The following is a 14,397-nucleotide window of genomic DNA, read 5'->3' on the forward strand; positions in this document are numbered from 1 at the left end:
ACCGTAATCATGATCGCAAAGATGGAAGGAAGTAATGGACATGCGGAGTCTGGTGGAGACGTACCAGTCTACGCGATTGACAATGTACCCATTACCCAAGAAAGGAAACCATACATCCAAGGGAAGAAGTCAAACCTACCACACGCAGGTACGTACCACGGCGCGCACGCTACTACTACGTCGTCTGCTAACTGCCAATAGCGGTCGCACGTGCAAACCTCGCCCCGTCAGAGGAAACACCTCAAGGCAGCACGCAAGACGACTGGGCAAAGAAGCACTCACATCAAACTGTGCTGCAACAGCACTGCGACTTCTTCGACCGCGACCACGATGGTATTCTCTGGCCGCAAGACACTTTCGTCGGCTTCTACCGCCTAGGTTGCGGACTCTTCTTCTCCGCCTTCGCCGTATTGGTCATCCACATCAACTTCTCATATCCCACGTGCTCGGGATGGCTTCCGGACCCCTACTTCCGTCTCTTTCTGAACAACGTGCATAGAGCGCGGCACGGTAGTGATACAGGCACGTATGACACCGAGGGGCGGTTTATACCGTCGAAATTCGAAGAGATCTTCACCAAGTACGCGGAGGGACGGGATTATCTGACCGTGGGTGATCTTGTGAACGTTTTGAAGGGGCAGAGAAATATCAATGATCCCATCGGGATGTGTGGATTTATCTTTGAGTGTAAGCATTATCGTTCTCGAAAAGTATGAGGGGGAAATGCTGATGTCAAGTAGGGACTGCAACGTATTTGACGCTCTGGCCCGAAGACGGTCGGATGATGAAGGTAAACGATATGATAGAACCTATCTTAAGTTGCTGTTGATGCTAACAATATCAAGGAGGATATTCGCGCCGTATACGATGGCAGTATTTTCCAGAGGATCGCCGATAAGCGCGAGAAAAAGATGGAGATGCAGAAGAAGAAGAGCCAATGATGAGCGTCGGCATTTCCGATAGATCCATAGAGAGGGTCGGTGCATATGCACAGCACGACTTCGAAAAGATATAATCAGAGATCAAAAACCCGTTGTTGAACATGTGGCGCTAGGTGTAGAGAGTGTGTAAGAGTGCCGCTATTCAAGTGTCCAGTCCTACCAACCCGCGCCCAGACATGTGTCGTTCCGAAAGACCGGCCGAACCAAGCAGTGACATCACCAGTCAGCGCATGCCCCTGTCGCATCCATGGATTCCAATCAAAGAACCAGAACCTCACCTGACGATACTTGTACCTTTACGATAACACGCGCATAATTCTCGATTCGAAAATACAGATGGGGCTAGCTCGAAGGGCATACTACCCGTAGCCAATGGTAGCTGTCTGGCCGCGGACACCTGCATACCATTCGTTCAGTTCTTCGATCTAGCCGCTAGCACATAGCACGCAGAAAACTTTTACCATGGTGATCGTGATCGTGGATCAAAGGGTTGGTGGATGAGCTTTCCCGGATTACAGTACTTCGTCAGGACTAGTGGCCGGCGAAAAAGACCCATCGGACAAAGTGGGTCACGCTCTATGGTTTCTGAGCACACGTGAAGATGCGCAGGAGACGGAAACTACAGCTCTGAGTCAAAGCATTGAAGCGGGATGTAGCGAATAGCACAGTAACCAATACATCGTATATCGTATCCAGCGTTGTTGTAGCCTCCACCTTGCTCCAATTCCACCAATCTCTCGGCGCGTTCAAAAAACGATGCTTCGCCATGTCCTCGATGCCTTATCTTGCTGAGTTGGCTCAGCAGTATCGTTGGGAAGCTTAAGATCAGCCATAGTCTGCAACAGCCGATTCAGACGTTGTTCGGTCGGATCCGAGGTGATGGACTCTACGTTGACAGGGTATTCGCCATAGACGTGTTCCATCATCGACTTGTCCCTGTCATCTTCGTCTTTGATGTGAGCCCAGTCCTTGAGCAGCTTGACGTCTACTGGATTCATCTTGTCGCGCAAAATGCGGAACACGAGTTCAGATAAGAAGAAGTTATGGCCTTGATCGCGCAAGCCCTTGGCGCACAATATGAGTGTGGCTCGTGTGGCTTTCATTATGGCTGGGAAATGCTCTTGTTGCGCTTCCGGGGTGCGTAGACGCTCGATCGAATCGAAGCCTAGCTGAACGAGGACCTGAAGTAGGAATATGTAGTATGCCTCGAAACCGTGACGGTGGAAGAACATATGGAGAAGCGTCTGTAGACTCGCTTTCGAGGCGGCATACAGTCGTGCCGGACTGAAGCCTGTATACTTTTGGAATGCGCCACTATTGTTGGGCCAGTTGAGAGACTTTTCCTTTTCCAGGAACGGTTGGAAGGTCATGGTAACGAGGTTGTGGAACTGCATGCTGTGACCCAAACGTTAGTCATTTGTACATGGAAGGTGTGTCAAACCTCACTGTAGCAGAAGCTGTGTCGGCATGGCGGCATTCTGTGGCTGTAACGGTTCCGGAAGATCACGGAACCATTGTACCAGCATAGAATGATAACGACCGGCCTGCTCAATATCGAGATTGTTATCTCCATCGTCCTCTGGAAGAGCCTTTCCGGCTATGTCGTTCATGATGCATCGAAGCTTGATGAGCGACAGGAATGTCTGTCCCAGGTAGATGGGGGTCTAGTAGCTTGTCAATCTGGTCCATCATAAAGGGCAGGTGGGGACGTACCACGTGTGTCGCAAGAGGGTATTTGACCCAAATCTCGCCAAAGAAGTCGTGTGCGTCTTGGTACGCGGGCAAGCCGTCCTCAGGTGGAAGTCGAGACAGTGGGGGCTTCATAAGGTAAAAGCAAGAGAACCTGAACCTACATCAGAGGCGATCTCAATACTACGTTGGGGGCAGGAGCAGAGGTAGGAGGAGGGGGGAGGGAAAGAGGAGACGAAGGGAAGGAGAAATCAGGTAAGCTCATACGCTTGCTGAGAGAAGATGCCCCAGGCTGTGATGGTTCTTGAAATGCGGTCCTTCTCGTTATTGTACTGCGCGCTCTTAGCAAATAAGTCTAGTCTATCCGCAAGCGCTAGAGCGTGAGACCACATTGTCCAGCCCATTTTGTCCATGCCATTGGCGAAGTATATTCGGCCTATGATGGTAGCTGCCTGAGCAGACGGAAGACTACACACGGCTTGTGACTGTTCCAGCTCCCATAGCTGTCTGGTCTCAGCCATACACCGATAGCTGTAGGTTTTGGGGTTCCAAAATTCGGACCTCTGCCCAAGCGTACTCAAGCCGTGCTGTTGATCGTGTCAGCTCACAAGGAAGCAAGTGGGAGAAGTCAAGATGGAACCTACACAGGCTGCGGTGAGAATGGCGCTGACTAGGAGTGGTGAACAGTAATCGGACCTTCCAGCAGTCATGTCATCGAGAAAGTGATCTTTGTGGAAGCAAGGCCACAATGGGAACTCGTACAGGAAGTAGCCTTCGAGAAGGCGGGTGAGGAAGACGTCGTCGTCGCTTATCGAAGTCCACTTGGACGGCCTCAACGTGTCTGGCGACATGCGTGGATCGTACATGCGGGCGCCGGGATAGGGCACGTGGTAGATGGCGCTGTGAGTCTGCTCCTGGATGTCGGTGCCGTGATGGGCAGTCTCGTTTGACAGGGCCTTGTACAGTCTGGAGGCAAGGTAGGGGTTGTCGGCACCGTCAAACAGCGGCATCATGTCAGCAAGATAGGGAGCGGTGAACTGGTATGTCGTGTCTGGGACCAGCTTGAGCTGGACACGCAGACTGCCATACTCAAGGAAACGGAGGAGGCTGCGCTCGTCGGTGCCGCGACGCAGCTGGGCGAGGAGGTCCTGGGCGACGTGCCATGGCTGGGAGCGCAGATGGGCGAAGATGTGCCGGGGGAGGGCATGCTGGGGGTGATGGTGTGCGTGGACCTGGACCTGGCCATGGTATCGCCTGGCACTGGCAGCAACGGGCCGGACCGCAGGCTGAAGGTAGTTGCATGGCGTATGCCGCTTGCGGCACTCTGAGCACTGGGGACGTTCGGTCGAGCACTGGTCGTGTCAGAGGTCTGGGTGGGTTTAGCTCGCGCACGGCCGCCGACTTACCTTGGTGATGCGGCCGCGACAAGCTTCACATGCTCCCGCGCCCACAATCCGCTGCAGACTCAACGCAGGACGCGCCTGAGATAACGCCGCGCGCTGGGTGGGCTGCGAGCGGGCTGGAGGCACCTGCAGGTTCTCGTCCATGGGCAGTAGCTGGCTCACCTGTCAGGCGGATACGCGATTCGGGTCGTGGCCGCGCCGTCTTGAATATTGCTATTATACTGCACGTGGGTGGTGCAGGGCTCGCGGACCTCGACCTCCCTCCTCGCCTACGTACGTGCCTGCCTGCTCGTACACAGCATGACGTCGCCCGCCTCGACGCCCATTGGCCACGGCACAAAGCGCCTTCCTCTAATGGGCGCCCACCTCGTCTCGAAAACTACCCGATTCTGGCTTATTATGTTCAACGCGTAAAGGTTGTCTGCCGGAATGCTCCCCCGTTCCGTCACCACGACGCAGCTGCTACTCCGACAAGGACTGCACTCGTGACCCCACGCTACGACATCTAGGCGGACCGTTGTCTCCGCCTCAGTCTTTCCCTCTACCTCCGCCTCTGCGCACGTGCTTCGCCCCTTCTCCCAGCACTTGCAGGTGGTCACGTCCGAGTGAATGGATAACGGCCGCTACCCGCCCGAGGGCTCCAGCTCCAGGGAGGCAAAGGTGGCCATACCAAGAATTCCTGGCCATGGATACCAGATGCCGCCTGCCACAAGAACTCCTCGGGTCCGCACCGAAGTAGTGAGCAAGGCTGTGAGTAAACTCTCTTGTACGATTGGGCCGGTGCTGACGTCCGCTTCTAGTGCACGCAGTGCCGTAAACGAAGTGGGCCCTTCCTCATGTCCAGATCGCACAACTTCGGCTCGCTGACTAGCCCCAGAGATCAAATGCTCTGGCCACCGTCCGCAATGTATCAACTGTCAACGGCAGGACAATGATTGTCACTACGACCTGGAGCGCAAGGACCGCCTCAAAGGGTCTGTTCATGTCTTTGTTCATCTGCTCCACATCCCCGTCTGACTAGTAAAAGAGCTCAACGCAAATCACACGCCTTGACTGCACTCTTGATTGAAGTGAGCAGCCAGCTTGACGATGAGAGCAAGAAGAGAGTTGAGGATACCTTGGCATCTTTCGAAGACGACACGCCGCCTCCTCCACCAACACCTGCTCTCTCTCATGGCAAGCGCGCAAGAAGAGCTTCGTCACCTTCCCCTATTGACGATGCTCTGAGCGCCACCTCTGTAGATGGCGGAGAAGCTCACGTCTCAGCTTCAGTCGGCTCCAACGAAGACCTAGACTTCGTCCAGGAGGACATTCTCAATACGGATGAGGCAGACAACACGGGCTACATGGGTCACAATTCCCACGTTCAGTGGCTCAGAGCCCTGGAAACCAAGATCGAACAGCCCGAGGGCGAACCTGCCAACATGCCTTACGGGCCACCGGGCATCGACGGCGACGCCTTTAACCAGCGTGCTGAAGCGCTCCACGGGCGTCAGCAACAGAGCCATACTCGCCCTTCTCCGCACCATGACAAGTATTCTGGCTACTACTTTTACCTTGACAAATCCAACATCGACATCGATGTTGGTGATCCACACGTCATACCCTCTGCTGGGTCGGCCGAGAGGCTGTTCGACTACTACAAAGCAGTTGTGCACAGCCCATTCCCCATCTTAGGTGACATTTTCGAAGCTCAACTGAAAACGTACTTTGCCAAGGATCAGGGCAGTCCTACGCTGGTCGTCTGCCCCAAGTGGAAAGCTGTTATGAACCTCGTATTCGCTATTGGCGCACGCCATTCTCATCTCATCGGCGACGAATGGCAAGCCGACGATCGTGATCACCTAGTGTATATGTGGAGAGCAATCCATCTATTGCAGCTCCAAAGCATTGATACTCTCGTTGCGCAGCCAGATCAAGCGCTGATTCAGGTAAGATCCATTGAATTTGGACCCAACATCTTTTGACCCATGTCTAGGCATTTGGGCTTCTGTCTTTCTACTACTTGACAATAGGTCATGTTAGCAGGTACGTCGTACTTCGGATGAACGAAGGCACGTTCACCTTTGTAGCCTGCAAGTATGCTAACAAGGACGTTGCAGAGCTTGGTACATGATTGGCATCGCCCTTCGACACGCACAGGCCGCAGGCTTGCACCTCAGACACGAAGACCCTTCCATGTCTCCCAAGAGAAAGAAGGCCCTGGCCCAGATTTGGTGGTCACTTTACTCCATCGAGTGTGTTCTTACCTGCATAACTGGGCGCCCACGCACTGTAAGCGCCATTGACTGTACTGTACCGCCACCAGGCGCAAAGGGTACAGAACTGGATTCATCGTCTCGTGAAACCACCACATCAGCTGCAATCAGACAGGCATCTGAGTCTTCTACTGGCGAGTCCATGATCAAAACCAGCGTAGATCCGTTTGACGTAGCCTACGTTAGGATCGACATCCTCATGGACAAGATCTTGTCTGGCTTGTATTCCGCACAAAAGTCTGCCAAGTCCTGGAAGGCTGCCCAAAAGGAGATTGCTTCGCTGTCTGACGATTTAGAAGCCTGGGCCTTGCACTCCCTGGTTCGGGGTCCAGCAACAGCGACCGCTGCCACTTCAGAGAGCAACCTGAGCCGAGAGCAGGTGCTGCTCTACATCTATTATCACAACGCCAAAATTTGCATCACCCGGCCCTGTCTATGCCGGCTAGACCTGCGCATAAAGGGCCAGAGCGAACAGTCGACTCGATTCAACCAGAAATCTGCTGAGGCCTGCATAGGCGCAGCTCTAGATCTCACTTCCATGTTGCCAGATCCTCCCAACCCTGCATGGTTTTACGGACACGGTCCGTGGTGGTGTGCTGTTCATATAAGTAAGAACCTCACACATTGCGATATGGGGCTTGGCTAACCACCCCTATAGTCATGCAAGCCCTTACGGTCTTACTTCTTGAGTTGTCATTGGACGGCATACACTTAACGGTCGAAAAGTCACACATTACAGCCTGCATCGATAAGCTCATACGATGGTTGAATTCGATGAAACCCGTCGACGCAGTCAGCGAGAACGCATACAATGTTATCGCCAGAGTCATGAATAAGCAGACCAAGGAAGAAGCGGCCCGTCGTCGACTACCTCAGCCACAAATAATGGATCAGCACCAAAAGCAACAAGATATAGAGCATATGACCTTTGACTCACAGCAGCGATATCAGCCGTACAGTCAACCTCTTACGTTGCAGCAGTCAGATGTTGCATGGCCAAGCGCTGACCCATTCAATAGCAACATCTACGCGCAGTCCAACACAGGCAACTTCGATCTCTACGACGCTCCTGGCGGCGATATTTTGAACGATCCCACCACTGGGTTAACAGAATTCGGTCAGCCTCTGAATCTGTTCTATGGAAATCCCTACGAATCGACTTTCGATCACTGGGAATGGGATCCAGCGGCTTTTCAGGATCCAGATCAGCAAGGTTATCCAGGATATGAAGGGTATGATCCAGGTGGTGGCTAGATGTGTCGCGTACACTCGCCAGCACTGTGAATGAAAGAGTTATGAACATTGCGCCTTCAAGGGCATGCGTTCAGAACAAAATATAGAATGACAGCGGCATGTCTGAGCAATCAGCAATCCCAGTCTCGTTGTACAACACCCAAAAAAGCATATAGTATACTACATAATTGCTGTGTACACTACTGTACCAGGATTACCGTTACTCCTGCAGCCTTTGACTGTGTCCCATGTTGCTGCTGGTTTCCACCTTAGTCTAAGTGCGGTTTCATGAGACTCCTTGCGCTTCACCTTTGATATGATACTCATCACGGCGAGGTAAGCCCCATATTCCATGCCAGGGTGAAGCTGTATAACTGCATTTCTAATATTGATAACGATACGATAGACCCGAAGAACGTGTTGGCAGTAGTAGAACATTTAAAGTTCACAAGCTTCCACATTGTACATACCCTGAACAACCTGACAGTTCTCCCCGTATCGCTCCAGCGCATCCCTCACTGCATCTTCCAACTGCATGATCTCCACACCAACGAGCTCATTCTGAACAGTCCTCTCCGAGTCCTCCGCATGACCTTCATCATCGCCCTCATAAAACTGGTTACACACACCCAACCCTCTCATCGCTTTACCCATCTGCGCTTTCCCTTCCCCCTGCTCACCACATTCCTTCCACTTCTCCAATACAACTAAAGCGTTTCGGTGGATCTTGCTCACATCAACATGCGAGACAGTGAAGGTGGTATCGAGAGCCTTTTCAAGGGTGCGCAACAACGTGTTTTGCGTGACGGTAGAGGAAGGGGTAATGGGATCAAGGAGGACGGGGCGGTTGCGGATGGGGTCGAGGTTGCGGAGCATGTTTCCTGCTGCGAGGCCCATTGTGGGTAGGGGTGTCCAGTGTAAGGGTTGGTTACCGGAGCCGTAGATGCGGGCGTGGCGGTTGGGCATGTCTGGTCATCATATGTTAGCGGGATGGTGATGGTTTGGAGTTAATGGGGAGAAGATTACCAAAGCCTGCGGGGCCTTTCATCAACCCTAGTATATGCTGATCAGTATCACGCTTCAAGTCGAATAGTTAGAGGAATTACATACACATATCGAAGAACGGCCCACCGTTCAAACTCGTCCACGCCATCTTCCCTTCCCTCCCCAATCCCTCCAGATACTCTCTGATCCTACATTTACCGCCAACAAAAGCTTCCGGCAATCTTCTAAACGCCTCTCGGGTGATTTCTCCGACGAATTCGTCGGCGAAGAAGAGCTTGACGCCTGCAGCGACCGCGGCGTCGATGATGAGTTTGGATGGCTCGTAATGCGTGGCTCCACCTGTGATGCAGTTTACTACTGCGTCTTGGTTCTGGAAGGCGGCTTGGAGTGAGGAGAAAGATGTGTAGTCGACAGTGCGGTGGGTGATGGTAGGAGGTGGTTTGTAGGTTGATGTTGAGCGCGTGATGCCTGTGATGGTGAAGCGGGGTCCGTCTTTGAGGAGTTCGGTGATGATTGCGGTTCCGACGTTGCCTCCCGGCTAAGATATACGTTAGTTTTGGCCGTTGTAGAGCAGCTTGAAAGGAGGTGCCATGTGATGGGAATGAATGGGTAGACAGACACCGAGGATAGCAATGTTCTTGAGTTCCATGTTTGATGCTTTCCTTGCGATGAGTGTAGAGGGTGATGAGGTTTCGAAAGCTGGTTCTCACTGACGACTTGCGATACTCTGTTTCCTGAGACTACATGATCTTATATATCATGCGATGTAAAGTGCTCGCCCGACAGTCACCAAAGTTTCCGAAGTAGATGCCACGAATGCATCGTTTCGCTCATTTCGTCCATTTCTGAGGCTCGTTAAGGCTCAGGCTGATGTAGGCAGCCATTTGCATGTTTGCCTTGCAGCTGCCTGATGTTGGAAGGCGTTCGGCTTGGGTCTGGAAGCTGCATCCTTCGGCTCTGGGGATGAGAGACCACCGATCTGTCAAGACGACGCTTGGCTCGTTCGGTGTTGGTGCGGCGAAAGAGGCTAGCTCGTTCACGTGTTTCGTCGGCGTTTGAACTCGAAGAAGCTGGCAAGATCAAATGCCGAGCGCGTTCTATACTCATGTCATCATTCAACGCGAAGCAGACGCGTAATTGAAGCAAGGAAGATCATAGTAAATAAGAACAGTTATGCTGCGCGGAGGTTTGGACAGATTTTATTCCTACTATCGGGTATTATCATTGCTGCATAGGTATTGTTTTGGAAGTGACGATGGCGGGGCAGCCGAGGCCGTGATGGTGGGGTTGCATCATCTCAATACACAGATTATCGTAGCAACACAGTAGTTGAGATGGCAAACTGTCATGCCTTTAATTGAGCGGAGTAAATTACCACGCTCGATTTAGCAATCAAGCAAGTTCGGTCCGAGATAGGCCGCTTTGAGCAGCGCCGTTGGTGGATCTGGGCAGCACGTAATAAAAGGTTACCAAACGCCGCTGCGCTCGAGATAACATTAACCGGCAACCCTTTCGTCTCTACCCCTCCATTCTACCGGAATACCCAATTGCCCTTTCCTCGCCCTCACAAACCTATATCCGCCATGTCGCAACGAGCAGCACTTCTTATCGGCAAGCTGTCACACGCCCAAAAAGAATGGCAGCAGGTCTCGCAAGTAGCATCGAAGCTGCACGAGTACCCCGATGGTAACCGAGAAGACTTCCTCTCAAAGTGCAAGAGCGGAGAATTCGACGGCATCTATGCTCTCTACCGAAGCAACGACTCGAATCCGATCACCGGTGATTTCAACGCGGAACTGCTCGACGCTCTACCTAAGAGCCTGAAGTATGTTTGCCACAACGGAGCGGGATACAACAACATCGATGTCGCAGCATGCACAAAGAGGGGAATATCGGTTTCGAGCACGCCGATAGCGGTCAACGACGCGACTGCAGATGTTGCCATATGGCTCATGCTAGGCGCGCTGCGGAATATCAAGCAGGCATACATGGCAGTCAACAACGGTTTGTTCCTCCAGCTGTTCGATGAACAGTTACTAACATATTGCACAGGCAAATGGCGCGGTAACTTCTCCCTCGGCCACGACCCCAAGAACAAGACACTCGGTATCCTAGGCATGGGTGGCATCGGTTCGGCAGTCGCACATCGCGCAAAGGCATTCGGCATGAAGATACAATACCACAACCGCAACCAACTACCAGCCAACGAGGAGAATGGAGCAAAGTACGTCAGCTTCGAGGAACTGCTCAAGACATCCGATGTGCTCAGTTTGAATTTGGCACTCAACCCGTCGACTACGCACATCATTGGCAAGGAGCAGTTCAACACAATGAAGGACGGGGTGATAATCGTCAACACTGCACGAGGTGCATTGATCGATGAGGCCGCGCTGGTGGACGCGCTGAAGAGCGGCAAGGTCTGGACATGTGGACTGGACGTGTTTGAGGAGGAGCCGAAGATCCACCCGGGACTGCTGGAATGCGAGAGGGCGGTGTTGCTGCCTCACGTTGGAACTGGCACATACGAGACACAGGTAAGTGACGCTGTTCACGCATCTCATTGATTCTGAATCACAACTGACGGCTTTCAGCGCGACATGGAGATATTAGTCTTGGACAACTTGAAGTCGGCTATCCAGAGCAATAAGCTGTTGACGCAAGTACCCGAACAGAAGGGCAAGGCAAACTTGTGATTGATCGTCTGGACGATCGGGCTTCGAATTGGAAACATCTGTACTCAGTCTGGTAATGAAGATACGATGAAAACCAGCCTACAAATATTCTTCTGCATGAAGCGAACTTGACATGACTATAACCAAAAAGCTTTGTGCATTGCCGTTCACATAGTCCCGACGCGCTCTATGCCAGACCGCATGTCGGCTTAAGAACATAGGAGGCAGCGTCGGATCCGGTGACTTGGCTCGGCATATGGATTGCTTGGTGATTAGGCCAATGAGAAGCTTGTCGCAATTTCAATCACCTAGCTTCCGTGCGGAGGCAGGATGTGGAGGAGGAAAACCTGGGGTCGGTCTTTGAAGGAGTGTGGAGAAGAAGGGGAACCGTAAGAGTAAATCTGGAGTTGGTCTTTGCATCTTGAGAATATCGCACGTTCAAGAAATTATCGGCTGCTGTTTCGGTTCTTCACATGCACAAGACGAGCTCACCGCCCGTAAGCAACGCTAAGCATGGGCCTAGTCTGGCATCCGACATCTTCGCACGTGAACACGTCCGCACACATTCCTTCAGAAACTGCATCCGCACTGCACAGGTAGCGACTCATCCCGTCCCTTGGCCCTGCAGAACTTTGACTCGTCTTCCCACACTGCAGCCGTAGGATTCACAGCAAGAGCCTCAACACAATCGCAGCAACGGCGTTTGAATGGAAGGATAATTACCACCCGCCATGCCGACCCACCAGCTATGGGGCTCTCCGCCCTGTGACTGGCACATCTGGAGTCCCCACGATACGTCCCCACGTCATATCCCCGACGTCGCGTTGCACTATGCCGACAGCCAAGCCAAATAGGCTTCGCCGTTTGCCTGCGGGTTTTGGGTTCGGAGTTTGGCTAGCTGGGCGCTGCGAGGCTGGGGAAACTGACGATATATAGTCGGATGCTTGCCGCGATGTTACCTTACCTAGGTACATTGACAGATCGACATCACTGTCTTTGACCGCTCGTCGCATCGCCATCGCATTCGCGTCGGGCTTTTCTTCTGTCATATTTGGCTTCCTTTGCGACGCGCTGCAATCATGGCCAAGCTCAACATGTCTGAGGTGTGGGCGGACATCAAGACGTACCGTCGCGCCTATGTACTCACCGCTGTGGCTTCCTTTGGTGGAATGCTGTTCGGTTGGGACACGGGTCTTATCGGAGGTATGTTTGCGTATCCGCACGTGTAATGATCATGGCTAACGCGCTTGTAGGTGTATTAACGATGGACGCGTTCCAGCACTCATTCGCCCTAGATAAGGACAGCAAAGACTTTGCCAACCTACAGGGAAACATCGTCTCTGTTCTTCAGGCGGGGTGTTTCTTTGGTGCATTGTCTAGTTTCTACGTCTCAAATACTTTTGGGCGCAAATGGGCCCTAATCATTGCGGACGTCATTTTCATCCTTGGGTCTTTGATCCAAACCTTATGCGGAATTGACACGACAAGTCTCACACAGCTTTACATTGGACGCGTCATTGGCGGTTTCGGCGTTGGTCTGATTTCAGCGGTCGTCCCTACCTATATTGGAGAGAATGCGCCAAGGGCCATCCGAGGACGTTGTATTGGTTGCATGGTATGACCTGTCAAGACTGCTTTTCTGGAACCGACCCACTAACGCTAGCAGCAACTCTTCAACGTGACTGGTATATGTCTGTCCTTTTTCGTAAACTACGGTATATCGCTCGACATCCCTAGCCCCACAGACGCGACAAAGTGGCGTGTGCCATTTGCCCTCCAGATGCTTCCCGGCGCCTTCCTGCTTGTGGGCATGCTCTTCATGAATGAGTCTCCCCGCTGGCTCGTCGAGAAGAACAAGCTTAGCCAAGCCGCCAAAGCTTTGGCCCACGTCCGCGGCAAGAGCGTCGAGGACCCTGAGGTGGTGCAGGAGCTAGACGAGATCATTGCGGACTTTAACGGCCATGAGAAGATGCCAATGATGGCTCAGCTCAGGGCTGCCTGCTCGAGCAAGAAGATGCTGTACCGCTCGAGCTTTGTTGTAATCCTCATGTTCTGGCAACAGTGGACCGGTAAGAAGTTCCGACATGCAATCTGCATTTGAGGCATATACTGACGTGTTGATTAGGTACCAATTCGATCAACTACTATGCGCCGCAAATCTTCAAGCAGATTGGCCTCACTGGCAACTCTTCCGGGCTATTCGTACGTATTTTGTAAAGACTGCATGCGAGCCAGACTAACATGCAACTAGGCAACTGGAGTATACGGTATCGTCAAGATCGTCGTTACCGCGATTGGCCTGATGGCCTTCACCGAGCAACTCGGAAGGAAGTGGTCGTTGATCCTCGGCTCGATGGGCCAAGCCTTTGCGATGTACTACATTGGCGTCAACCAGGCAGTCCACCCACCCACAGGTGAGCTGGATGGCAACGCAATCTTCGCCATCATGTGCGTCTATCTCTTCGTCGTGTTCTACTCGTTCGGGTGGGGACCGATCCCATTCGTGCTGGCATCGGAGTGCAGTCCTAACCACGTGCGCTCTCTGCTCATGGCGGCCTCGTTGATGACGCAGTGGCTCTTTAACTTTGTCATCGCAAAGATTACCCCCCTGATGCTGGACAACATTACGTACGGAACGTTTCTTTTATTCGGCTCGCTGTGCATTGTCATGGGTGTCTGGACGGTGTTCTGCGTGCCTGAGACGAAGGGAGTGCGACTGGAGTCCATCGGCGAGCTGTTCGAGGGCAACATCATCAGGGGTTGCATTCAGGATACGGTGCCGAGCAAGTCGCGGGCGAAGCAGCTCAGGCACCATCACGCCACGGACGATGCCGATTCGACCAAAAGCGGCGTGGGCAAGGCTTCACGGGTTGAGCAGATCGAGGATGTGTAGAGCATCGGGCGGGAGGAGGCGATGGCAAAAAGCAAGAAGCAGCCAATGTTCAGTGCTTACGTTGCGGCGCGTCCGGCGGATTAGTACCGCGAGGAGTGCTTCGGTAGCTGAGAGATGCCGAAGCCATGGCCGTGTAGCTAGACCAATCGATCGCGAACATGAGACTACACTGTGCATCAGGATCTGTACGACGTGTTCATACAGCGAAGATCGTGAACGGAACGAGGAGCTGAGTCGGCCCGCGCAGGGCAGTCGCACCGGACGAGTCACGAGGCCATGGCGGACCTGGCGGTCAAGTTGGGT

General features: G+C 52.9%; 6 protein-coding genes across 6 annotated transcripts; 4 read left to right on the forward strand and 2 right to left on the reverse strand.

The window, feature by feature from the left end:
• Positions 1-9: 9 nt before the first annotated feature.
• On the forward strand, positions 10-941 carry J4E86_006734 (uncharacterized protein; the record flags this gene model as incomplete). Its single annotated transcript, XM_051447258.1, has 4 exons — positions 10-148; positions 202-687; positions 741-790; positions 846-941. 4 exons carry the CDS (start codon positions 10-12, stop codon positions 939-941), a joined length of 771 nt encoding a protein of 256 aa, XP_051301743.1.
• A 746-nt stretch (positions 942-1,687) lies between these two features.
• On the reverse strand, positions 1,688-4,177 carry J4E86_006735 (uncharacterized protein; the record flags this gene model as incomplete). The annotated part of the gene is made up of 6 exons (XM_051447259.1): positions 1,688-2,336; positions 2,388-2,605; positions 2,655-2,784; positions 2,898-3,217; positions 3,275-3,982; positions 4,037-4,177. 6 exons carry the CDS (start codon positions 4,175-4,177, stop codon positions 1,688-1,690), a joined length of 2,166 nt encoding a protein of 721 aa, XP_051301744.1.
• A 465-nt stretch (positions 4,178-4,642) lies between these two features.
• J4E86_006736 (uncharacterized protein) lies at positions 4,643-7,545 on the forward strand (the record flags this gene model as incomplete). Its single annotated transcript, XM_051447260.1, has 6 exons — positions 4,643-4,783; positions 4,834-4,855; positions 4,911-5,007; positions 5,112-5,882; positions 6,136-6,872; positions 6,950-7,545. The coding sequence occupies 6 exons, from the start codon at positions 4,643-4,645 to the stop codon at positions 7,543-7,545; spliced, it is 2,364 nt and encodes a 787-aa protein (XP_051301745.1).
• A 417-nt stretch (positions 7,546-7,962) lies between these two features.
• On the reverse strand, positions 7,963-9,178 carry J4E86_006737 (uncharacterized protein; the record flags this gene model as incomplete). Its single annotated transcript, XM_051447261.1, has 3 exons — positions 7,963-8,492; positions 8,635-9,067; positions 9,149-9,178. The coding sequence occupies 3 exons, from the start codon at positions 9,176-9,178 to the stop codon at positions 7,963-7,965; spliced, it is 993 nt and encodes a 330-aa protein (XP_051301746.1).
• A 934-nt stretch (positions 9,179-10,112) lies between these two features.
• On the forward strand, positions 10,113-11,222 carry J4E86_006738 (uncharacterized protein; the record flags this gene model as incomplete). The annotated part of the gene is made up of 3 exons (XM_051447262.1): positions 10,113-10,533; positions 10,582-11,063; positions 11,121-11,222. 3 exons carry the CDS (start codon positions 10,113-10,115, stop codon positions 11,220-11,222), a joined length of 1,005 nt encoding a protein of 334 aa, XP_051301747.1.
• A 1,058-nt stretch (positions 11,223-12,280) lies between these two features.
• Positions 12,281-14,094, forward strand: J4E86_006739 (uncharacterized protein; the record flags this gene model as incomplete). The annotated part of the gene is made up of 5 exons (XM_051447263.1): positions 12,281-12,404; positions 12,455-12,816; positions 12,868-13,270; positions 13,327-13,403; positions 13,453-14,094. The coding sequence occupies 5 exons, from the start codon at positions 12,281-12,283 to the stop codon at positions 14,092-14,094; spliced, it is 1,608 nt and encodes a 535-aa protein (XP_051301748.1).
• Positions 14,095-14,397: the final 303 nt, after the last annotated feature.

This window comes from Alternaria arbusti, assembly GCF_024043155.1.
Source record: "Alternaria arbusti strain BMP 1465 chromosome Unknown scaffold_8, whole genome shotgun sequence".
In the NCBI taxonomy this organism is placed as follows: domain Eukaryota; kingdom Fungi; phylum Ascomycota; class Dothideomycetes; order Pleosporales; family Pleosporaceae; genus Alternaria; species Alternaria arbusti.